Source organism: Trachymyrmex septentrionalis, unplaced genomic scaffold, assembly GCF_001594115.1.
Source record: "Trachymyrmex septentrionalis isolate Tsep2-gDNA-1 unplaced genomic scaffold, Tsep1.0 scaffold7, whole genome shotgun sequence".
NCBI classification, from domain to species: domain Eukaryota; kingdom Metazoa; phylum Arthropoda; class Insecta; order Hymenoptera; family Formicidae; genus Trachymyrmex; species Trachymyrmex septentrionalis.
This window is the reverse complement of record NW_017305884.1, coordinates 3,397,180-3,423,976: the sequence shown is the minus strand read 5'-3', so window position 1 is coordinate 3,423,976 and position 26,797 is coordinate 3,397,180. Positions and strand designations below refer to the sequence as shown.

At 39.9% G+C, this 26,797-nt stretch overlaps 1 protein-coding gene across 1 annotated transcript; it reads left to right on the top strand.

Annotated features, from left to right (window-relative positions):
* LOC108753533 lies at positions 1–26,797 on the top strand. Its single transcript, XM_018495192.1, has 8 exons — positions 1–420; positions 19,841–19,942; positions 20,023–20,132; positions 20,499–20,674; positions 24,524–24,754; positions 25,230–25,377; positions 25,544–25,688; positions 25,800–26,797. The coding sequence occupies exons 1-8, from the start codon at positions 315–317 to the stop codon at positions 26,048–26,050; spliced, it is 1,269 nt and encodes a 422-aa protein (XP_018350694.1). The 5' UTR covers positions 1–314; the 3' UTR covers positions 26,051–26,797.

Sequence of the window (26,797 nt, the reverse complement as noted above, 5' to 3'; positions counted from 1 at the left end):
TGTTCGCACGGGGAACATCGTTCGCGCGTCTTTATCACGACTCATTCCGGCGAGAGAGTTCTCGGAAATTTTTTAATTTTTCATTATCAGCGAAAATATTCGTGGTGTAAGATTCCGCTTTCGCGGAATAGTGAGAGGAGAATCGGTTCCTTACGACGGTTCCGGGCCTAACCGCGTCCATCTAAATGAGAGCCCTTCGCGGATAGTACAAAAATATTCGATCCTCTTCTTTCCCATCCTTTCCTCTTCCGCATCCGTTCCTCCTTTCTTTATTCCTTTGTTTACCTGTGTCCCTTACGCAAATCGCGTACTACATGATCCGCGGACGTTTCGTAATTACCCGGAGAATGGACATGGCTGACCGTTTCTGGAGACTGGCCCTGTGCTGGATATGCATCGTCGGGCTCGCAGCCGCCAATGGTGAGCGATTTAAACCCAACACATTTAAAGCCAATCATGTGATCGTGGTGATCCCGTGATCATCGCGATTTTATTTCAAATAATAAGCACGCGAGAGAAAATATGTATGTTGAAAAAAATTTTTAATCGAGCACAGGTGTACCGCGGCGCTGTCTACGCTCAATTATAGCGTCCTACGGCGATCGGTGACGAAGAAAAAAACATGACAATCGCGAATGAAAGTGACGTTCCTTTGTTCTCAAGCCGATTACGCCGACGATTGGCGGTTGACGCGGCATAACAAATAAGTAGCGTGACACGTCGCGGAATGCATCATAAAGTTTCAAAGCACCTGACGCACGCGCGTCTAAGTAGGATGTCCTAGATCGCGATACCTACCAGGGTATCACGAGAGAGGATCATAGCCTACCCAAAGCGCCAGTCAAGGTTGCGACGTTCCCTCATGCGTCGCGCGACGCGTTCGTTATGACTGACTTTAGGCTCGTTACTGGTAGACGTTTTCTTTCCTACTCGCTTCATGGTTCGGCTATTTATAAAAATAGCAGTGTCCAGCAATGATAGAACAAACCGACCACCAACACGCACGTATGACGCTAGAGACTGATCGTTTTATGACTCGCAAAGGCGCGTTCAGATTCCCACTCGAGCGCCAGTCGAGTATCATTTCATCCGTGTTTAACGATCGGCGAAGAGTAAGGATGATACATGGATGGTAATCGGGTGGGAATCTGATCTGTCTGAATATAGTCCAAGGAGATTATTCTCTCGAGATACGACGTAGTCGACACTAATTAAAAGTAACATAACATCATTGTTATAATTTTGCACTCAACAATGTAATTGTTATGTAACACTACGTCTGGTTTGTCATTATTTGGTTAACTCGTAGTTAAACTAATCTCATTTAACTTGATAATGTAAAAATTATTGTAATTTTCTAGCTATGATTAATCGTGAAACTAATAGCAGTGATAAAAGTTATTCAATATAAAGTCTCAGTCTAATAATTAATACAATTTTTATACTATTGTATATCAGGTTAAGCCTCACCACAAATTAATTAACGAATGAAAAACCGGGCCTATAAGTTATATTACATTTATAAGCCTATTCTTTTTTCATACTTTAGAACTGAACTTCTCTTGCACGGTCTATCTTTTGTTTTTATTCTCCAATGTAAAAAGAAAAAGAAAAAAGATGAATCGTGCAAGAAATTTGATTCCAGGATATGGAAGAAGAATAGACCTTATATTATTAAATGCGACATTTTGGCCGCTATTCATAGTCAGTTCTTATGTTCAAGACCGTCTTAAGTTCTGTCTTGAGGTGTCACGAACTAATCAGAGGGCCGCATTAGCAGAGAGACACACACATCACTTAATTAAGACATTACTTAAGATGATCTTGAAATAAGAACCGACTATGAATACCGGCCTATGACATCCACACAGCACACTTTATTCGAAGGATGTCCTGCGAATGTTCTTAGAACGTAAACGTCCTCGACACGTCAGTAGAATGTTTTCTTGGTGGTCTACGCTGTACGTAGACATTGATTTATGTTACTTTCAGTTTATGCCGACTTCCCTTGAACTTCTTAGCTTCTTTCGAGTTACAAGTTTCACGTATTTCGAAGCTTTGAAAATTGTCCAACACACCCACCGTTAAGTTCACGCGACAACGTTTTTCGGATCACGTTTAACGGTCGCGAATTCTCTTTGCGTATATCACACAATATTACGAGGCGTATAGGAGTGTATTCTTCTCCGAGATGTTTCTCTCGGAAGTGAAATTCCGAGCTGTGCAAACAATGCGCGCACATCATCCTTGACGCAACGTGCAATTAAAAAATAACTGCAATCAAGGAACGTATTCGACACTTGCAATTAGGACAAAGGCGGAGGATAAAAGGCTAATTATCCGTTAAGAGTCGAGTTTCTTAGACAAACAAGAAGGGACAGGGCGACGGTGGGTCGAAGTTAACTGAATTTATCTGAATTACTCAAATTGTGAAGTTTATTATATTTTTTTTATTGCGTCAGTGAACTGATTTGCGATCGTGGAATCTTGGGAATCGAGGTTGATCCGATTGTTCTCCTCGAGCCTTCCTTTGTGTTAACGCGCAGTTAATTAACCTTAATAGCAGCTAGGTATGTCGAATGAATTGTATGATTTTGCAAATATGAAATTAGTGCGATCGCGCGCGGGATTGTGTAAGAGAGTAACACGCGCGCGCGCGTGTGTGTGTGTGTGTGTGTGTAAAATAATTATTCCGCGCTCTGAATCTTTCGCGCGCGGAAATTCGTGCACACGCGACGTGCTTCGTTGTGTGTGAGTAATCAGACGTTGATGAATCACCCTATGACTCCATCGTGATCTCCTATACCGTGGCTATATTTGTATAGGAAAATTGCACGAACCATTACGTAAATTAGAAACGATTGCTAAAAGATTGTCTGGTCTAAATGTAATGCGAAACTCTGTGTGAAACAGTTGAAAAGTCAGGCCGTTCGTCAAATAAAATGTAGAAGCATCAACTGTATCAATAAAATTAATTAACTTTGTGTAGACCCGCTTGCGTGGAGATCTCTTAATAAAGATGTCTTTTCACGACGTTTAGGAGTATATTTATCGTCTTCCATTATTTGCTATGTGGCTTTGAGTTTTCTTCGTGAGTAGATAGATTATAATCGACTTCCTTCCTGGTATCATTACTCCATCAGAGAGTTACATCGAATTCTCATCGCCAGTAGGCAAAATTGATTATCCAGGCTCGTGTAATGGGCATAATTGAGCCGACTTACGGCCACAGGAAAGGCGAACATGGGAGAGAAGAAATAGGATTCTGCGATAATCGTGGCATGAAAGGGAAGGTGAGCGGAGAATGTAATTTTCTGTGTTTTGTGATTGCGCATGTATTCCACCTGCCCTTCGTTCTTTGCTAGAATCCGCGTGGAACGATCTTAACTGACTATCGTCCCGGAATTAGAGGGAGATCCGCGAATAATATGAGCTATAGCTCCCGCACTAACATGTCCGTAACGGGAAAAACACGAAGGCAGGAACGATGGAAGATTAAATGTTTGCCAATGTGTGTTGGTGAACCTTCCTTTCGAGGTAGATTTGCATAGAAAAAGCTTAACTGAATGCGAAGACAATTCTTTACGAGCGAAGATGATTTATGAAAATGAAATAATGCCAATTACTGTATTCCATTTTAATAATATTGCCGTTACCAACAGAAGACTCGTCTATGTCTATGCTTTGCTAAAAAAAATTGCATGAGAGATGTTTGCGCAACGTTTATCGTGAATTTCGATCTGAGGAAATTTTATGTGCATAGATTTTCGTAACGATAGGGTTTAACGCAAAATCGTAGATAATTAAATTGCTCTTTTTTTTTTTTCTTTTTTCAATTACTCTCCGCCGACAATTGAGATTTTTAAAGAATTTATCGACATTTCGACTGAATTCTGGTAGATAAATTTAAATTTGTAAAAAATAAACAAAATGCAATAATAGTTAAACTTGTTAAAAGCTTCACGAGTGTATATCAGAATTTTCTCAAATTTGTGTATAATCCGGAATAATGATAAAATTCTTTACACTGTACAATGATAATAAAAATCTTTTCGGAGTAGGGTGCTCGAACATATCATTCCGTTCTTGCGGTGAACGCGTGCAAGTGGGAGAAGCATGAGGAAAGAGAAGGTGAAATTCGATCTAAGTAGCTCACCGTTGTTGCGCCTTGCGCTTTATTTTCTTATTTTACCGCCATTACGGATATTAACATCATACTTAATTGCTAGAGCGCAAATGTGAATTACAGACGTTTCGTTCCGTCCGCTGGCGAAGCCTATTTATTGTTTTCCGCGTGTGGCGGCGTGATATCGGTGAATGAACGATAGATTAAAAACAAAAGTCGACAATTGGCAAAGAAAATGGAGTCATGTAGAAAATCGACGCGCTCTGTTAAAATGAAATGTCAGGCCGCGCTCGCGCGTGTTCAAGGATAATGGGATTTCTCGCGGTTTTAAAATTATTCGCTTCCTATCGTTTTTCTATGGCCGTTCTTTGCGGAATTTTTCCCATGCACGGCTCATGAAGGTCGATTTATTCATTATCTAGCTTGGAAACCGCATGGAGTTTTATGAGAAAGCGAAAACGTTCGCCGAGCGGAAAAGGGATAGGGCAAAACAGTTCCACCGACTCGTTCGTGCTCTCCATAATCGCGTTCAAACACGTGGCCGGGAATGAGAAATAATGCGACTGGCTGGAGGATCAACCAGTTGCGTACCCAGGAAGTTGTAAGCCCACCGTTGAAATATCGAGACCTGTTTTGAAGCAGCTTTGAACGTTAAACGAGACGATCAACTCGAAGAAACGGAAAGGTCGCACTTTACGCATAATATGTATTACTGTTATAAATGTTACTTTACAAATAATAGGAATATTTGTAACATGAGAAAGAATATGAAGTTCTTTCTTTGTTAGAACAAATAAAAGACCAATTAACTCGATACATTGCTCCTTTGTATATTTAAATTCTTTTTCGTTTGGATTGCGGAAAGAATAGTAGCACGATTATCCTTGCGATTAATTAATATAAATTTGAGGATAGTTATCTATTTTGTTAAAAAAATGCTCTGCAGGAAAAGGTATTTTCGATCGAGTAATCGTTAATTAAACAATAATAACTTATATATGTGCCAGTTCTTTCCTCTAACTCTGGAAAACAGGACATTAAAAGGACATTAAAAAAATATTTAAATCAGGAATACACGTTATTCGATATAAAATTGTCACATTGCAAAATATATCACTAATTGTTTTCACCCTTAAAAATGTTAGTTCGAAGAACGCGAGATGTAGGATGACACCGTAATGTTACAGCACTGTGAGAAATGAGGATGTGGGGTATGGGGAATGCAGAGGGCTCTGGAATGGGAAACAGAAGTGGGAGTGAGAGTAGGAGTGAGGAATCGGTTGGGAGAGGCCATAGGAAAACCGGTTGCCAATCTGCACAGACACGTTGGACAGAGCGCTGGGGAGATCATCGAGAAAAGGCTAAAAAGACCGAGCTCCGGTTTCCAGTAATACGACTGGACTTTTCCCGACTCGTAGATCTTTTAATCGGTCCGTGTTTATCGACGAAGTCAGTCGGAAAAGGTCAAATCATTCAAATCTTCTTCTTTTCTTTTTTTTTTTTTAATCCAAATGGCATATGCAATAAAATAAAACAAGGATTAATTAATTAAGAAATTAGAAAGCAAACAGAAATTTGGAATGATGCACGTAAAAGGAGGAAAAGCAAATCTTTTTCAATGTCTTCATTTCTATTGATGGAGTATTGGATGGAGTAATTACTTAACTTCATTTGGTTTTTAGAGCAAAATTCGAACGCAAAATGTTGTTAGTTGAAAATACTTGTAATTAAATACACACCATTTAGTTAAGTATACACCATTTTATACGACAACATTCCGCCATCTATCAAGCTATAAATCCCTCTTTCAAGGGTCGAACAAGGTATGAAGCATCTTCGAGATCCATTTCTTTTGAATGTAATTTGGTAAATTACTTCTCGCATGTACGTTTGGTTACAGCATCTTCTCTGTTGCCTTTATGGAAATAAAAAGCATTATATACTGAAAAAACACTTTTCCTTCCATTTTCAAATTGTTGCCAAAATTGCCAATTGTTATCAACTGTTGTACGTTGAATCTATTTTTCAATATATATATATATATATATATATATGAGATTTTATGTGTTTGAAAGTAAAGGCGAGTTTTTTTAATCATCGAGTGATCAATCGCATTATGCAACTTTGCTCCATAAAAGCAGTCAATAAGAATTGATCGATCGATGAAACAATCACCTTAATTGATGATTAGAAAGGTCAAAGGTATTTAACACTTTCTACGATAAAACCGAATATACTTATAGTTCCATTTAATGTTATGTAGACGATAAATAATTGCGCTGTTTGAAAAATCTTATAATGACGATTTATAAACTCTGAACTTATGTATATGTGCGGAGGTAAGCAACAGGAAATTAATAAAATAAATGTCTGGAGAGATACACGTGGGGCGATGGCTCGCAAAAGGGATGCACGAGCGTGACTTGATCTATTAAAATGTCATTAATCAAGCAAAGAAATCGAAGTCTCGAGATGGCTATCTCAAGATCGATTGCCGCACTGATGTACCAGATAATCGATGTTGCACTGTCGTGCACATTTGACGTAACGGCAACACTTTTTTCAGTCAGTCTATCTAGGCGTGCTATCGGCATGGATCTTTTTCCTTCACTGACTAGACAGAACCTCCCGTGCTCGGTTTCTTCGGCATTTGACGTATTTCCTTCTCAGCACCTCTCTCGTCACACCTTTCAATGTTCTCTCGCTCGATGACCCTCTATAGTTTCACGAGCTATTCGAGAACAGACAAACGTTTCCTATGTAATTATTTATACACGAAAGATAATCGCATGCATTCTGCCGCAGGTAGGTTTTATTAAAAAAGGAAGTGATCGAAGGTCAATGTGGCATATCGAATACGCCTGAAGTGGTAACGACAGTAAACGTTCAATTTCTCGTAACTCACAAATTAAACGGCGTCTTGAACAGTTATCTTGACGTGGCACAAGGAGAAGAACGTGGATGGATAGTGAACCTTGACACGTCATTTTTGCGGTGGCTTTTATGAATGGTGACCCAACCCATCGAGAAAGGCGAACCGTTCGTCACGCGCGTTTAATGATCTCAACATATCCCCCCCCCCAAGTCTCATAAACTCGCTATCTTTTCGCTAATTACTTTTTTCTTCGCAATATAGGAATGCGTTCCCTTTCTGATTGACACCTCTCCACATTCGCCGTTAACTGCATTATAAAATTTTATCTATTAAATAGGATACAAAAGCATCTGATATTTTAAATCTTAAACATAATTTCAATCAAATGTTCTTAAATACTGTAATTATACAAATTTCATATTGCAATTCTTATGCATCTATTTTCAAGCGAACACCATATTTAATGTACATCACAATAATTATTTCTTCCAATTCTCCGACTAATAAATGTATCGGTTAGATATTCACAAAATTGCAGATTGTACATTTTCTTTTTAGATTTTTTTTTTTTTTTTTAGAGATAATCACTGAGTTATTGCTTCGAGGAATATTGTATCTTTATGTCGATACACCTTTCGTGAGCATGACCTCTTCTCCCAGGAGTTCTTATGTTTGTACATTACATGTGTGTGTGTGTATGTGTGTGTATATACGAGGCCCAGCCAAATATGGCGGATACCGGTCGAACCACTTGCGTGCACGCGTGTCACCCGGTACACGCGTAGCGTTACGGATTCGCGCGTGTGCACGCATCGTGCGTATCATGTATGCTGTGCATACGTGAAGATACGATGGACAAGGGAATAAATTCTCTGCTTCGTGTTAACGGATGTGATTTTGCAACATTTGACAATCCTTGACAATAACTAACACGACCTTGTTATTGCTCCCTTCCATTTAAATAATTCAAATAACGTTCACATTTCGATCAAGATTATGTGCATTACATTTATTCCGTGGATTAATCAGAGACTGATTAAAGTAACTGATGGAAGCAACTGTCTGAAAAATTCTTCAGAGTTCACGATGAGCTAGGGAAAAACGATACTCGATTGAGGTGAGGTCAACCACGTTCTCAAGTCATCGTACATTTTTTAATTTATAAATAATTTATAAATAAATGTTTTGCTGCCAGCGCTGGAGTTGTTACAAAGAAACAGTATTCCTTGAAGCACCCGAAGAATGATTCGATCGTAAAATCTTCAGAACAAGTAGCAGAATTCTAAAGAATCAACCTTTCGAGTTTACAATAACGGCAATGAAACAATTTTTTTCATTAGCATTGACCGCATGACCTCAAATGTACCCAGTTGCTACCAGGAAATGTACTGCATAAAACATTTCCTGGTAGCAACTGGATGCAGGGAGAATACGTGCCGGTAGGACCGAAAAACTTTGATTTTACGGTGTTCCGCATCCGCGGAGCATCAATCGCGATGTAACGAATGATGCGCGGAACGAAATTGTTTGCTCACCGAACTTGTGTCATTTATCACGAAGTGTTATCCTGCTACTTTCCTCGGTACCGGTTCGCTCCTCTTCTCGGCAAAAGAACTAATTCGTATAAATCGCTGTTTTCCTTACGCCCTGCGCTCTCTTTCTCACTGTCAGGAACGTTCATTTTCATGATTGATAATGATCCAGCGAGCAGCGAGCCACAAGTTACACGCGAACTCCGTCATTAGACACGTGTATAATCAGCTAATCATTAATCACACGTGATCTTTTTTTTTTTTTGTGCCGGATGTCGTGTGTACCACCAGGCCGATGCCTTGCCAAATTTACTGCTTGCTTCCCCTTTATTAATTCAAATACGTGATGTCAAAGACCTAGACTTAAGACACACGCGTTTGAGCAAAAAAATCAAATCGATTATAATCTTTGCTTAATTGCCGAGACTGAACTAATATAAGCGTTAGAAATTTATACGATATCTGATATCTGGATTATGTTAATTAGATTACTTACTTTAACATTAATACATGCGTAAATGAAAGCAACGAAAAAGGCTCGATTAAACGCTGTGACGTTTGTAGAATAAATTTCGAGACGATCGCTGTGCTTTCATTCCACAGAGGCACGATGCATCGCGCAAGTGCACTCAGCTGCGCGCATTTACGATTATTTTTCAGTGTAACCGTCCGATAAAGTTATGGAATTAATCGAAAATTAATGCTAATGCAGATAAATAATTGTGCGGCGTTTTATACGGAAGCGGGAGATGGACATCATAAAATGCGAAATAACCTTAACGAAGTAGAAGTAAAAGTAGAAACTTGCGCAAGGGAAGCGAACGTTTATACTCAAGGCCGCTCGAAGCGAACAGCGATTATCGATTGTTCGTGAAAAATCATCGCTGTTACTCTAATTGGGGAGAAAATTACAAAATGACACGACCAGAGCGCGCACCCGATTTAACAATTTAATAACCGTGCCAGGAAGACAATGCCGTTCCGTAATATGATGAATCTGTTTTTTTTTTTTTCGCGAGGGGTTGTAGATCTATTGATTATCGAGCGGTGGATAAAAGTGAGAATGATGTTCCGCGCCAACGGAGGATCGTCATATACTCTGTTATTTCAGGTTTATTACCTATAATTATTCCTATCGTTCGTCATTTGCACCTACCTCGATATCGCAGCTGTATATTTACCGACATCTATGTCTATGCTATTGCATAGACCGCGATCACCTTTCCCTCCTCCTGTGTGACGTATTCGTCGTAATTGCAACATTTTTTTATATCTCTTTTCATGACTCACACTCCGTAATTATCCCTGCATCTTATCATTACTCCACCAGACGCCACGGTCCTTGTGTACATTTTATCCACATAATAATCGTAAATTCAAATAATGATCGTGTGGCAGTCAATGAAACGAGCAAAATGTTGGAATGTTTTATTTAAAAATTTTATTTTATTCTTCGAATTATTCTTTTTAAAAGCACTTTGCTCTTTTCTTTTTTTTTTTTCCGTTTGAAAATATTTCAGTAGTTCAGTAGTTGAGATACGTGGTGAATAGCACAGAATATCATTAGATAAGATATCTACGCGCTGTCGTTAGAAAGGAAAGGTAACGGCTCGCAGATGTTTTTTTTATTAAGTGTTATATTTTAGATAATGCATCCACACGTAGAATCCACGTTACCGCGTTACTTCCACTTGCTGAGCACCTCCGCGGGAAAGAGGGACTCGAGGAAACAATTAAATCCTGTGATCAGATAGCGCTGCGAGTATCCTCTGGAAAATGTATTCCGCGCACGGACTGCGTCTAGCACAGTACGGATAACAAAGTGGTCTGCCGGAAGTTAGATAAACACGGGGACGCGATTCGATACCTTGGAAATGACAGCCGCGCGCGCCTGAAAGCATCCAGGATAACAAAGGATCCTTCCGCGAGATTCTATCGCAGCCGATCGATTTACTTTCGAAGAGTAAATCGATTCTAAATGACTGATTATCAGACGATACTTGTCAGTGTAATACCGACAGTCGTTGTAAAGTAATAAACGAGAATTGATTGTGATCACAGCTACCGTCGTAGAATTATATACTACAATAGTTGAACCATTTAATATCTCAAAAAAAAAAAAGAGACTGACAAACATCGCGAAATCTGAATCAAAATTCATTTTTATGATTTGTTTTTTTTTTTATATTTTATAATGTATAAATTAATAACAAGCTATACTGATTGTTTTCATAAATAATTGATGATTCCTACGCCATAGGTTATCCACAAATAAAACGGAAGAAATTTCACATAATTCGCTACGATTTGCAGATAGCGATCTCCAGAATGTAGATCTGAAAAGTGCACAATGGACTATAAATAACGGCGCGTGCGGAGCGCTTTATGCATTGCCACACCGTCTCGAGTCATAAAATTGTTTAAATAATCGTGCAGCTACGCTCTGCGGGACGTCGACTTAATCGTCGTAGGGATTACCGAAAACGCGCGTATAACGGTAAGCCTCGGTAGCGCGCATAATTTGTATACCGCGTGACGTTATAAATAATTCATTACTTTTTCACAGCATCCCGTACCGACGCGCTGCGGGAGGTAGGAGAGCCCCAACAGGAAGTGGAATATAAAACATGTTCCAACTGCTATCTCAATTTAGTTTAATACACGTGCTAGTCAAAAGATGCTTGATTTCGTGAAGAAAAATTTTATTGTTTAGAAATAACATGTCACGTGGATAGGATATTTTTCCATATAGCTAATTTTTAAATATTAAAAAAGTATAGGGGCAACGTGTGATAAAATTGGTAAAAATCGGTCAACGGGAAATGGCGCTTTCGAGTTAGAATAAGGATTGAAGTTTCGCTTCTTGGAAAAGCTTCGGTTCTCTGATTCGTCTTATCTGCGTGAGACTCGTCCATCTTCTCTAAGCCCGTTCAGGGCTCTTCTCCAAGAGAGTTAGTATGTGATGGACGATCGATCGTTTCCGCGCTAGCGATTACTCGCGACGGCGACGTACGGTAGCGCCGATATTAACGACGCGACGGTGAAAGAGACACTGAATTCTAAAGATGACCGTCGCTTTTAAAGGGAATCTCTCTTTCCCGCGCGATTTGTAGTCGTTCGGTCAACGCTCGCAATGCTCGCCTTCTCGGCTTGCCGTGATATCGAATTGTAGTACTGTCACTGGACGCGCCTCACTCCTATCACGCGATTCCCCTTGCCTTTCGCGTGTGGCGTGTTCAGCTTAAAAAGAAAAATTGTAACACACGCGATACAATTTACAGATTCGACACGATCGGTCGGTGTTTTTCTTCGAAAGACATTGCCAAAGGGAGATGTTCGCTTCGCGCTCAGATTTTTATGTAGAAGGAGAATAAACACAGGATCTTAGTCAAATCAAAAGTAATAAATGTGACGCACGCTACTTTCAGCGTCGGAACAAACACTTCGTACGGTTATCGAAGAGCTATCTGGAGGAACGTTGCAACCATTATTTTTCTGAAAAATGATGCTTTAATGGAAAACCGTTGCTCACGTATTAACTACATGTCTCTTTTGAATTTCCTGTACAGTTAAAAAAAAGATATTGAACGTAACGTTCTTCTAGAAACTACCCTTCGAGTAAGGAAATCAAGATCGTGTAAACCGGTTAATAAATATATCCAATGCTAACGTAAACTTTGAAAACTGTTAAATTCTTGATATAATCATTACGATATAAGCGATGATTATTAAATTAATATTTGAACTTAATCAATCAGTAATTAATATTTAAATTAGTCGGTCAATCAAAATTGATTACATTATCATATTTATCGAGCGATTCATCTCGATAATTATCGTTCGCGGAAAGTTCTGCCATGCAAACTATAGCATCGAATCATCAGACCGTGCCAATCCGATCGCAACCGAAACATCGTTTCCCCGGTGGGCATAATAGCCCACCGGTCGGATCCAGGAAGTCGGCAGGGAAAGTACCGAGGAAGGCACTAACAAGATATCCATCGACGTACGTGCCTCATCCTCCACGTGCTCTAATCCTCGACAATCTGTAAATCCCGGTCTTGTAACCGGTCCCCCTTGCCGCCCGGCGCGGCGATTCCGTCGTTTCCTCGAGTTTCGATCGACAGAGAATTGTGGGCCGCTAATGATCACTGATGATCAGTGATTTACCGAGCTGGCGGCCCTTGTAATCGGCGTGCGCATACTGCCGCGGCAGGCAGAAGCAACCGGAATGGAATCACCGTTATCGCGTGTATCCGCCATGGCTTGCCTGCGTTCCTCTTTTATCTACCATCCAACGTAACGTCGCATTGATTAAGAACTTTCGATCCTGTCGGGTACGCAACCCCCCCTTCTCTCATCGTTACAGGTCTAATCGCCCAACACCCCCCCCGCGAACGATAACGCAAGTGATTCGTGTGTTTCCTGATCGAGTCAAAGATGTCGTAATTGTTAGGGTGGAATCTCACGTTCGCCGCGTAGCCGCGTAACCAATCGGTAATCAATAAAATGCGAAACCACAATAGCGGATCGCTTCCGATTGATTACGCGGTTACGCGATACGCGGTAAACACACCTCATAGGACTGCACCCTTAGAATTATAAACAGTGATTGAATTTGCCACGTAGTGATTAACATACGTTTTGCAAAGGATCAGTATGACTCGTGAATTTTTGTCGATCACTGATAACATCAGTAAAATCGATCAAGAGTTTTCTTGCCTGAAGAAGGAAAAGGGAACAGTACCCCACGTAATGTTTAATAAATAACTATTAAAATTAATAAGATGAAATATATAAAAATAGGAAATCAAATCTGGTATGTAATTACGTGATTTTTGTGCCACTTAAGCAAGACCGTGAGAAGAGAATAAATACAATCGGAGTAATAGCGGTTGCAAAATTATACCGTTTAATGCGAAGTATAATTATTGTACAAGATGAGGAGGTGTATCATTTAACGATTTTACGTTCGTATTCGTTCTCTATACTTTTTCGATACCTATGTAAGTTATAACAGAAATAAATAAAAATAAGCCAAGCGAAGATCAAAGCACGCATTCTATCCGTAGAGATTTACATTCGTGGAAATTAAATGACGGGCAAATGTCATTCACCGAGCCGGTATTACAGCAAAACAGGATAATAATCATACATAGTTGGCACATTTGTAATCTTAATGTAAAAAAAGTTATATATTTCCTTCATATTTTCTGCAGTTGTTATCGTATTTTGAGTTGCGCGGCGTTATCTTTTTTGCGACATCGATTCGCGCTGTTGGCGATGTGTGCTTAAAAAGTGAAAAATTAATTTCTAGGCTCGAAAGATTAATATTCAATCATAAATGTGGGCTGAGCTCAGCTGGTTCGCGATAGTATAATTGCACGGCGATATATGTACAACGATAACTTGACAAAATCATCGTTAAATATGCAATCACTTTATTTTTGCATTAATATGTTACGTTTTAACGTCTCTATTTGTTTATATATTATAATTATTTAATTTCATCGGCAGCAACTGAAGATGATCGCGTTTAAGGTCGAAACTGGTTAGGCCTGTTCATTTTTGCACCAGTTCATCTTTCTTCCTCTTCCTTCCTCCTGCAGAGAGCAAAAGTTCAGCCAAAAAGAACAAGCCTCTCGTATTCAATTTCCAACTCCCAATATACCCTAGAACGAAGAACTAGTTTGGCATCAGTTCTCGTTTATTATCTTTGCGCTATGTAATTTACAATAGATAATGCTAACAGATAACATTAATGGAAAATGTTACATCGCACAGGGATTTCCTATGTCACATCATTATATCGCTTTGCTCGCAATTCGCAAAAAGTCTGCAACGTGCAATCACTATTCATTTTTCTCCCTCCGATCATTCATCGGTACTGTTATCCACAGCACGCGATAACTCCCCACGAATATTAATTGATTACTGTAATGCATAGCCGTCGCGGTTACCGTTGTTCGGTTTGTTTGCTTTCGCAGGGGGAAAAATTGACGGATTGTTTCATACACGATGTAACTGGTACAACGAAAATAACAACCACGTGAAGAAGAAGAAGAAGAAGAAAGAGACGAAGAAGAAACCGCGGGTCTTCTTACACGAATATTTGTGCTCCAGGACCAATTGATCCAACATACCTACGTTATTTGAAACTTAATCGCTTCCGACAACAACGAAGTATTCAAGCGTAATAGGTAGGCAGCGCGCTGATTTTTGCCTCGCTGTAGAAAGCGGAAAAGATGTTACTGCACGCAGGACCGTCAATCCTACATGTTCGATCTTCGCGGGAGCCCGAACACATAGCCGTGCAGAAACGTAATTATTCATCTCGGTTCTCATCTTAACACTTCACAGTAATGACCACAAATTATTGTAATTCCGACGATCGTAAATTGGCGCAATTTACTCTGCTTCTTCTCGGTAGCACAACGAGGTAGCCGTTTGCGAATCCCACGTTCTACCGAAAGAAAATAAAGTGTCGTCGAGTTGGTCGAAATTGGCACTGTGTTTATCAGCAGCGAATCAGCGGTCATCGGGTAACCGATTGCTTAGTTTTATTACTGTAGAAATATAAATTGAAATGGGAATCAGGCGAGCCTGAAGGAAAAGGAAAGAATCCCAACTACTTACTCTCCTTGGGATAAAGTTGTTATAATTTTTATCTTGAGAGAAACGGCTTGAGACCGAACATAACGTGGCGTTTTATGGCGCGACGGACTCGTTACTCTTGAGAGGATTTAGGCGCGTTAACGGGAATGCAAAAACGAAAGTAAAGTGGCAGTGCGGTAAGCTCGTCGGGCAAAAACCGCATCGAAGATAATAGAAGCGAATATAAGAGAGTGGGTCGCGTGAACCGGGTCACAAGGAGTCAATGAAGAATTCATTTTTGGTCCCGCGAATTTCAAGTGTGATGAATCGACTTGGCGAACGTATGAAAAGCGGAAGCCCGTGCCGTTGAAGGCATACGAAGAAGAAGAGGTTGAAGGTCGCGAAGTCTTCCTCATCAGTCGGGAGGTCATTATCGGTTATCTTGCGGAAATCTTAATCTTGCAAGCTGAAGGAGGCGCGTCGAAGTGCGCGAAAGACGACGGGGGGTGACCGGTAATACTGCAAGCAGTATATACGTTGTAAAGAAAAAGGCGGAGGAAGAAGGAGGGAGGAAGGAAGAAGAAGCGGAACTCTCCCAGGATTGACGGGAGGACCGGAGGTAGTATGTAGTACCTTCTCGAGTTTAATAGTAGAAGAAGAGCGCAGGAAGAAATAAGAAGCGTCGAATAATAAGGAAGGATAAAGGGGTACGCGAGCAGAGACGTGAAGAAGGTGAAGGAAGAAGGTCAGGTTCACGGACCTCGCGCCCGAGATCGAGGGATTAGCGAGGTGCACCACATTTGAAGCTGATAATTACGCCCGATAATACGCGAGCGTGAATAATCTCAGGCGGGGTTCAGATTCGCGTTCGGGGCGGACAGAGCGGCAGAGAATAATGTTACGAAGGGATTCTACCCTGACGTATTTTGATTAATTCAGAGTTAGCTTCATCTAGATAGGTTTATTTTTCAACCTTGGTTTAATTAATCTGCCATCTCTGAAGGTAGGATTGAAAGAAGATGAAGAGTAAATTAAAGTACATTTTTGGAATTCTCTTTTTCTGATTTCTTCTTGAAAACGCTTTGTCGCGGGAAAAGAAGAGACAGAGGAATCAGAGCATATCATCTGTTAAACGTCTGTAAAGCTGAACTTTCTTGCTCACAACATTTTTTGCGCATCGCGATGATTTCCATTCCAGCGGCCGATTTATAAGCTTTCTGGCAGAATACGATACAGACGCGGAAGCGTAAAACTTGAATCGCCGTTTTCGAAGATGGTGACCAAGCCGTGGAAAAACCGTGTTGCCGCGGCGAGCTCGGGAAGAAGGGAAGAACAGTGGGTGAAGGAGGATAAAGAAGAAGAGGAAGAAGTAGAAGAGTGGTAGCTCGCCGGGAAGCGACGGCCGGGGAAGGGAAGCTAAGGTCACGGACCTCCTTCGAGATCGGCAGAAGATCAGCCGCGACTCGCGCCTTCGCTACCTTCGCGGGAACGCTTAAACTTGCTAATGGAAAAGACTGCCGTGGCTTCGCGTAGGGATGTTTAAAAGCGACACGCTGCGCAGTCACGTAATTTACGCGTTAACTGCGTGCGCGGGACGGCCTGACTGACAGACGTTGCATAAAGTCCGTCTAGATAAGCGCCTGGAACGGGAACCAGGGTGACGACCGGGGGAGAGTCATTAGCGGCAGGGGAGGGGATGAATATTCGCGACACGTCTTGTGTCAGAGGTGACGGCCTCCGTGAAAAAAATAAAAAAAAAAATAAAAAAAAAAGATAAAAATAAAAAAATGAAAGTGGCTCCTTCCGCTGTGAATACGGAGAAAAATGCAACGACGTCGCGTCACGTCGCCTGGCTGTCGACACCCGAGCAGCGAGCAAGTGAGTATGCTGATGAAAACGAGTCGGTGCATATTAAACAGACAGAACAATTTCGTGCCGAGAAGAGAGGAAGTACCCTTCGACCGTCCTCGCGCGGCGGTGGTCGTTCTCATGCGTGACATGATTGCGTTGCGTGGATAAAGATGAGAAACGCGCTCGAGATTCGAGATAATCTCCTGCTTACGTTTCCGAGAGAAGGTCCGAGGCCGAGGAGACGTATGGTCCCGTTAAAATACTCCGGTAATTTCCGCAGCCTTATCGCCGTTGTGTCATTTCGGTCCGTCTCGCCGTCTTGCCGGCAACGACGGCGCAGACCCGCCGGACTCCGAGGACTTGATCAACGCCTGTCAGATAGTACCTGCTAATCCTTTCGAGTGCTGCAATCCGAACGCAGCGAGTGCGCCGGACTCCCGACCGGCTGCCGCTGAACATCAATTTGTCCGCCGTGGAAATAAAAGAAGGCACCGGTCTCCCTGTGCACTTCCTGATGTGCGCGCTCGCCTACAATGTATATTAAACATTCTACCGGTCGTTCAGCGTCTGTCAGCCGACGTGGCGCTTGTTTATCTTTGCCTCGCGAATGAGATGACTCCTGCGGGCCGCGCGCGGAACATGCGCGAAGCCCTCTTCTCTTTCTCTCTCGAGTATGTCCTCGAGCGATCAAATGAGCTGCTAAACCATGTAAAAATTCAGCTCCAGGGTTATTTCTCATTGAATCATCTCGGCCACTAGTTGCATTATTTATCTCTCCATCGTTAAACCTGGATACAATCGTGTAATTTTTTTTTTCTTAGGACAAAAAGTAGAGAATGACGTGTAGAATGACAATTTTTATCATTGAAATTAATAGAGAAATTTTTCACATTTTTCTGTCCTTCAGGGAAATGTTACACGATCGATACCCTGCATTGTATTCCTTAGACACATATATATTATAGAAAATAACTAAGGTTGATATTCATAATTGATTCTTATTTCAAGATTCCCTTAAGTAATGTTTTAAGATGCCGATACTGCTTTGTGACCGGTACTCGGTTCTACATTTAAGATCGTCTTAAATATAGAATCATTATAATCTTAAGGTACATTAGAGGGCTGTATTAGTATCTTAAGACGTTACTTAAGACAGTCTTAAAATAAGAGTGGACTGCGAATACCGCCTTATGATTGGCTTGTGACATCTTGAGACTGCACTTGAGACGGTTTTAAATGTAAGATCCGACTATGAATATTAACTTAAGTTACATGTTGAAGTTATACGTGTGAAGAATCAGTAAAAGAGGAAAAGGAAGAACTTTTACTTAATTGGCTTGTTCCGAACGAGTCAGTGCCTATCTAAAAGGTCTAACAGAAAATTAATGATATCAGCGACGTTCGCAGAGCGTTATTAAAACGTCAAAGCTCGCGATTGTTCGCTCCGTCATTCATTATCGGGAATCGCGACATGACGGAAGGCTTGGCCGGATGATTGCCAGAGGCCGGCTGCATATTCCTCCGGGATGCAGCCGAGGCTCGGATGCATCTCGTGAAACTGCACGGGTCCTCGGTTGCCTTGTCGTGGGGGAACGTTCGCCACGTTCCCTATAATAGTTGTGCGTTGCGCACGTGACGATGATACCTCACCGTGAATTATTACCCGATACTCGCTGCGAAGCGCGTGCGGTTAGATGCAGGGAAAATATTGCCACCTCGCGTATCTTTCGAGATTAATGTTGAATTATGCCTGTGACGATAGCCCCGGGATTGTTCCCGCTTCCTGCTTTGAAGGTTCGCGAGGACACAATCTTCGACGATATTACAGATTATTAGGGATACCCCTAAATATGTATTTTCGTTAAGCAAGAAATATATGCGCAAACAAAAGTAGAGTAACGCTCGTCAATTTGCATAGCAATAACAATATAATTTAAACAACGATAGAAGAGTCTAGTTATGACTTGGTCTCTTATTGTCTCACTTTATATTTCATAAGTTTATTTAGCATATAAAACTGTAATATCAGATGTTTTTTCTATTATCTAAATTGTTGGGCTGATAAAGACTTTGTGAGCCAAAACGTATTATGTATACTATCTTATTAGATTACTAAATGTATTTTAATTATTTTAACATCTAAGAAAGAATCTTCTTTGAATTAATAAAAGAACTTGTGTTCTAGTAGTGAAAAGACGAAAAAAAAGTTGCGGTAGACTTGAATTATTTTGTAAAAATTATAGGGACTTTCTATATTATGTATCTCTCGTTGAACTTTCTTCATTATATCAGAACGCGTTCCTATCGATGTGTGGCTTGACGTCATCTGGTAACGGTGAAAGTATCTATCGTAATATTCTGTGAATAAACAGAGTTTAATCCAATAGGATGTACATCATCGCGTATTTTCCGAGCGCATCGCTGCGCTCTTCACTTTTCAAGGTCGGACATTTACGACTTTATGGGGCAATTATCGTGGTATACAGCAATTTAGTTTGCAGATACGGCTAACTTCTGCTCATCCTTCCATGAAGCTAAATCGTTAATCGTCTTGAAAATCCTTTTCTCTTATCAAGATATATTTTTAAGTCTCGATTTGTGAGCGTGGATTAATATTAAATGACTCGATTAATATGTACATCGTAAAATGCAAGAAAGGACAAAAAAACTATGTCTACAAAGACTAGTTTAATCATTTCATTTTATTTGTATAATTTTTCCTATTTTTTCCCTGGTAAAAATTATTACTTTCTGTATTATATATTTCGTTGAATATCTACGAGAATAAATTTTAAATCATATATATATATATTGCAAAACTGCTTGCACGTCTCTTATAGGATATTTATGTTTACATTTCAGTGCAAAGCAAAGTAAGATGTACCAAGCAATTGATGGAGGTGGATATAGTGAGGAGTAGTCCACAGGCGAAGATATATCTCCAACAATTCAAGCATTTTCCGGGTGGATATATTTGAACGTTTTACGTTAGACGCTGCATATAAATCATAATTATGACTTACATCGAATTCCTACTTTTGCAGACGAGGCTTGTAAGCCGCAGTTTCACGATGGCGTAGCGACGTTTAAATTATCCCTGCTGGAACAGGACATGTTACGGTGCGGCATCACGAGAGTCGTCAACAAAGTCACGGTAATCATTTTATTTTACAAAACTCCGATCTCAAACTATTGTACGTATTACGTATTATAATTCGTTTTAACTTTGGATCCGACGAAAATCTGTAAGATCCATTTGATTTATGTTAATTAAAACTGATTAATTTCAAGGAACCAAGATAATAAAACTAAACTACTCGTACAAAGATCTGAATAATCTAAATTTGTAATATTACTTAAATTGAATTGTTTAATAAATCAGAGATTTATAATTGAGTGAGTCCAACAGACCCTTCCGTCATCTCCGGGAGGGTTAACGTGTTGCACGGAAATTCTTGCGTTTATATAATACGGGATATAGCGTCGTTGTGTATTGAGATTATAAATTTTGATGACACAGGGTCAAAAGATGTACTATCATCGAGTTATAGTAGAGGAGCCTGCGGATTCCAGCAAACACACGTTCACGGTGAAATGCGTAATCACCGAAGTAGTCGTGGAGCCAGAAATCGCCGTCGTGGCCAATCACACGGCGGTACGGCGAAGTGTTCTTCCGGCGGGCTTTCAGGAACCTGAGTAAGTCATCAATCATTCGACATTAAAACGTTTGATATTATGACACGAAGTATCCGGCATTCGTCATGATGCGAGGCGTAATCGCATTCGCTTTGTTGCTGCGATAAATATACGTAATTCATCGCGGCACAAGTAATAACACGCAATAAAGTCGAAGATTGTGAGTAACGTAAATAAAAGAAATCGCAAGGAGGCGCATCCTGCTAATGAGCGCGATATTTATCAAATCTATTAGATTGACTTAGCAGTCCCAAGAGATTCTCGGACCTCGCAGCTTTTCATTTCTCGCCAGTCATTCGACGGTGTTAATCGCGTCGTACGATAGACAAGACTCTCTCACACTTCCCTCGTACGAAATGATCCCTCGACATGGGCAAACGAGTGAGTTTAATTACCCGGAAGTTGCGCCTCTCGCGCGCGAGTGTGAGAGAAAAATTCCTCTTCGTACGGAAGTCTGACCTGCCGTTTTGGCGAACGTCACAATCGCATCCTGTCGGGTCAACGAGTCTAGTTCTGCCGAGAAAGTACCATTTATTATTGATTATATTTCTTGTTTAGCCATGCGCTTTACTACCGACTGTTTAAAACAAGAACATTCATCACGTTAAATTGCTTGCTTTTCCCAATCGACTTTTTTTGTTTACTAGAGATAACAGTGTTCAATAAATGCAAAGCGGGAATACATAATTTGTTTAAGTGATACACGCCTTCTTCCGTTTATCTTCGAAAAAAAAATTCTGGAAGACTTTTATATATTGTTTCGTATCTCGATGATGCTACATAATAAATAATTTTAAGTTGTATAACGAAGTGCAATTACGTCGGATTCTGCGCCACCCAAATGGAATATAAACGTTATCGTTTCCCGCATCATCATAAGTGTAGAGCTTGTTTACGCCGTTAGCTTCGCAAACCGGGTATAAATTACGAGACTATATCTTATTAAATTTGCTATCTTCTAGGGTATGTCGAAAAAAATTTTTTTTTCAATCGGTAAACGGGCGAGCCGGCGACTTACCGGGGAAAAAAATAAAACTGGTCGCCGATCTGGCCATGAAGCTTTATTGAGGACGGGAAAATTGTGTGGAAAATTCGATGATTACAAAACGATTGACCGATCCACATTCGAGCGAGTAAATCGTCCCACCTGACCTGAATATACATGCAGAAAGCCAGTTAGACCACTGCGGGAGTTATCATCGGGAGTTCGTAATTTGTAAGCGAGTCGAGGATGCAGCCGTCTGATTTATTTGCACAACGGGTCGAACGCACGTTGCAGCTGCTGGAAAACCAGTAATATATTTCAATCCGCGAAGCCTATAATCGGCATTCCCGTTTTTTCTCGTTCCTTCGCCTCGAAAATCGCTTGACGGGTCACTCACATCCAGTTCATGCCGTGCTATTTCACCTGATCTACGTTTTACTCCGGGGAAACGTGCGATTCGACGTGAGTACGCAGAAATAGACGGGGAATGGCCGACGATTGAGATACAGGGAAAATTGCATCGAGCACGGCAAAAGAGACGTTGCGATTTATGGCTCGGCATAGGAAGATGGAAGGCGTAGGGAGGATGGAAGGAATAAACGTTGATTATGGAAATGAGCTTCCGCGACGTGATTAAACAACAAACTCTTCCTTCAGCCTCAGATTCAAGTGAATTCTAGAATTATCATTTGAGTAGACGCCAAGGAATTTGAAGCTGAATGCTAAACGGCCGCAACGCAAGTGACGGCCTCTCACGAAATCTTTTTTTTAAAGGGGAGATCGACATTAAGTAGATACTTAATAAGCTCGCCGAGGAATTTAATAGCGGAACATTCTGTATACATATATAGTTGAGACACGCGGTGACACTACGAGAGTCGATTTTATACTGCGACATACGACAAAAAAGTCCATTGCTCAACGGTTCCTTTATACAGATGGTGGAAAAGCCACGACATGAGCGCATGAGCGATTTTAGCATGAGCGTTGGCCAAAGTACCCAGAGAGAGAAGAGAAGTCTGTCGGTAGATCTCTTGTCTTCTCTTGAACAAAAGTCGCTTCGCCGGTCGACATTCTTCAAGTACCCTCCGGGGACGTGCTCTCAAGAAAACATAACGAGGAATTTTTATCGCGACGGCCGTCGAGATTCTAATTCACTGGAGTCTCCTTTTTCCAAAATATTTATAGCAAAATGTTATACAATATTTTTTATGTTTCTGTTATGCTTTGTTACAATTTTGATATTCCAACAATACTTTTCCATTTTCGAAATTTCTAAATATATACAAAAAACGTATAGGTTCTATTATATTATTCTTTTTTTATGTTGAAATAATTGTAAATAAAACGTTTCGTAAATTATACGCCAATCTCTCATAACAACAATCTCTACAAGTTGTTGAATTATTAAGTAGCGACATTGCGCTATGCGACAATCTCGAAACCGAGTCGCGTGACCTAAAATCTCCATGAAATTGATAGAACTGCACGACTTTTGCATTATGCATGCTTTTTTTGTGCTCCGAGATGAATCTAATTAGTTTATTAAGTATAATTATTCGTTAAGTTTAATTATTCGTTAAGTATAATTATTAGTCCTTCTCCTCTCTGAAGAAAATTTGAGCGGACACTTAAATACAAGAAATTCTAAGAATTCCTCGAGCTAACGACCAACGACGGCTCGGATACTCGAATGAATTTCTCTCTGCAATGAACATGTCTGGCACATCCCGTGTCTCTTTCAATAGAAAATAAGTCATATGTAATTAAGCAGAGTTTTTACGTTGTAAAGCGTAAGGTCGTCACGCGTCGAAAAGCACTTTAACAAAGCTTGTTCTATGTTGAAAATAATGAAAGAAGAAAACGATTTGCAAGAAGGAAATCGTGTAAAATAACACGATTCACTGTCATAATAATGACTAATGGTTCCCGATGTACCCGTCCTGATACCTTGTTATCGAACTACGTTCATCCGTGTGAGCGCCTTTTATTTTAAAGAGAACTTGATCTGCCCAGATCTACCTCGTTCCTTTTTTGCCGTGTTCGGATTCTTCGCAGCCTGGTAATTTCACGGTCTGCCCATTCTGGTAAACATTCGTCTTCATTACTTCGTCTGTCACCGCACGTGATTTCGACGATATACGCCGCCCGCATGCCATGATGCCTTAACGTCGCGGAAGCGACAGAGAGATGAGCTTGCACGAACTGGAGCACATGTATACCGGCTTAGAATTGATTTACGTATGCGGAAAATATAACGAGCATGCACGAATGAATTGCCTTTTTTTTTTCTTTTTTTTTTTCCGATAAAGTAGATCGTGCTCGGGTCGCGCATAATCTTCCGCGATTTTGCATAAAACCATAAAGTGGGTCGAATCTTCCTATGGAGATAACTGCGATGGCATCGTAGGTCATCGTGATGTTCTTGCGCTTTGGCGTGTACAAACTGCCGCTGGTTTGGAATTGCATATTTGGATACGCAACATTGATCACCGCACCGGCCAGGTGCTGCTCGCCCTCATGACTTCATTTGGAAAGTAGGCAATTGCGGTTTTTTTTTTTTTTAATTTTTTCCGTTTGTCATGCAGTTCGTTGTGAATTCGACATGTGACAATCAATAATAGATTTAAGCTTTAAGTGATTCATAACAGTTGAATCTATAAATTAAGGCGCATTGCATCTGTAAAGCAAGTCAAAATTATAAAGAAGAAAAGCTCACAAAAAAATTTCTTAGAAATATATTATTTGAAATCAACTTACAAGCTTATTATAAATATCGTTTTTAATTAGCACTTGTTTACATCTAGTATTTATAGTTTCTAAGGAATCTTCGGGTTTTTAATGAATTTATTTATCTGTTTTAGAGTGATCGATATACGTGAGGAAATTTCGGGAGCGGCACCAGTTCCTATCCTCGGCGTTGGAGTGAGGCAGGGTGGAGTTTTGGTGACCGGAGAGCTTAATGTCAGTCCTGGTACGCCGTTGCAGATGGAAATATTTTTGGACAACGATTCAGCGCCGATATATGGCCTGCTGGTGACTTACATGTTGGTCACCGATACCAAGACGCAGGAGGAAACAATTATTATTAACGGGTAATTGATCCATGTTGATGCTGTTGCAGCGCAATTGAAGATATATCATATAAAAGAAAGAATCATATTTTCAATCGGATCTTAATAATATTAATATGCAAACTTTTGCAAGCATCAGCAATCACAAATTTAAACTAAAATATTAATCAATACCCCAAGTTAAATTGGTCATCAATTTAATAATAAATGTTCTTTACAGGTTTTTAAAATACTTATTAGCATCATTATATTAAATTGATCAATTTAATTTGAGATATTAATATTTCAGGTCCCGTTTATGATTCAAGTTTATGAATCAACGCGCATATAGAACTGAAAAATGTATTTGCAAAAATTTGCATACAAATATATTAAGTACCAAGATCTACTTCGACCAAAAATAGGATTTTTTCTCGTATTTGATGTATTCTTATCAAATTTCTTATAATTGAAAAACATTTTACATGTCATAAAACGTAGCATAATTTTCGCGCAGGTGCTCCGTCGATCCTTATTTGTTCGAAAATTTCAACACTGTGGACGGTGACTTCCTGACGGCAAAATTCCGAGCCTTCAAGTTCCCCGAAAGTACCTACGTTCAGTTCCGCGGTACTGTTAATGTCTGTTTGGATAAGTGTCCTGGGGTATGTTTTCATCATTTTTTCGTAGTGCCCAATTATTAAAGCGGTTTTTTAATTAAGCGGTAATTTAATTATACTATTTACATGGTTCTTATCTCTTATTTTTCCTCTTCGTTCGATATCACTACTTATCGTCCTCTCAACAAGTTTAAACATATGTTTATTTCAGATTGAATGCAGCAACGGTCAAGTCGGTTTCGGCAGAAAAAGGCGAGCCATTGAAATGTCCAGCACCGACAAGAATAAATTGTTCGAGGTAACCATGTCGACATTCATTAAGGTCGATTCCGTAGATGATATCATGATTGATCCAGGTATATATCTTCATCTCGTAAAGTAAATGAACGTTTGAATAATTACCATGTATTTATCATATTTATGGCTTCTGTTGCGATGTATATGTACATCTTGTACTGTGTTGCTAGTATTTTCGGGATTCATCAGAAAGGGAAAAAACAGAACACACACGAAAGAAAGGGCAGTGATCGCCGAAGAAGTCAGGGAGCAATCCGACCCGACGACAATCAGAACGCATCATGAAAGAGCGTTCCTCGCGGAGGAAATAAAGGAACAGTTTAAATATAAAGTCACCGAAGTGGTACTCAATGGTTCCTCGTGTAGTACACTGAGCTTATCTCTCCTTTTGATTCTTCTTTGCTTTTACAAACTCCTATAGAGAATGAGATTTATGTTTCCTGACAAATAATTGCTAACTGTAAATAAAACGCAGTCTGCGATATATTAAAAACGTGAAGAAAAATGAGAGTGTCGCTTTTGGAAATGATAGTTAACTTGCTCATTAATAATCGAGAGATGTCGATCATATTCGCAGGTCACTAATTATATTGTGATCATAGACTGTATATAATCAAAATATGTCTATATGTGTCTAGAAGAGCACTGAATGAAATTTGATTTAAAATGTTGATGTTCCAAGCGCAATAATTTTCTCAAGAGGAAACTTGTGTCTTCAATGTAAAAAACTGCCGTCCATATTAAAATATCTTTATGCGTGATACTAAAGTATATTTAACGAGAATCAAATGTATTAGGCAATGAATTCGATAAAATAAAATTATCGAATTTAAAATTCAAAAAAAACTTAAAAAAGTGAATTAATGGCGTTAACATAATAAACAGTAACGTATGATTTCTCCGCTCTGCGACCGCCGAATTTTCAATCACGATGTATTAATATTTTTAGTTTTATTATACTTTTTTAATTATATATCATAAGTAATTGCTGTATCTCTTGATTGAGTAACTGCCAAAAGAAAATTGGCCTTTGCGAGCGGAGAAAGACGAAGACCTAGTCGTGCGACGAGGTGTAATATTAAAATGCGACTTAATTAATTACTAAGTAATTATTAATTGCGTATTTGTAATCTCAGTGTAATTACGTTAAATAAATACATAAATCGAT

Bases quoted from the DNA above. Each gene is read 5' to 3' on its own strand.
- LOC108753533 (XM_018495192.1), top strand. From the start codon at position 315: ATGATCCGCGGACGTTTCGTAATTACCCGGAGAATGGACATGGCTGAC. The intron at 19,943-20,022 runs GTGGATATATTT...CTACTTTTGCAG, and splicing joins ACAATTCAAGCATTTTCCGG to ACGAGGCTTGTAAGCCGCAG. The intron at 20,675-24,523 runs GTAAGTCATCAA...TATCTGTTTTAG, and splicing joins GCGGGCTTTCAGGAACCTGA to AGTGATCGATATACGTGAGG.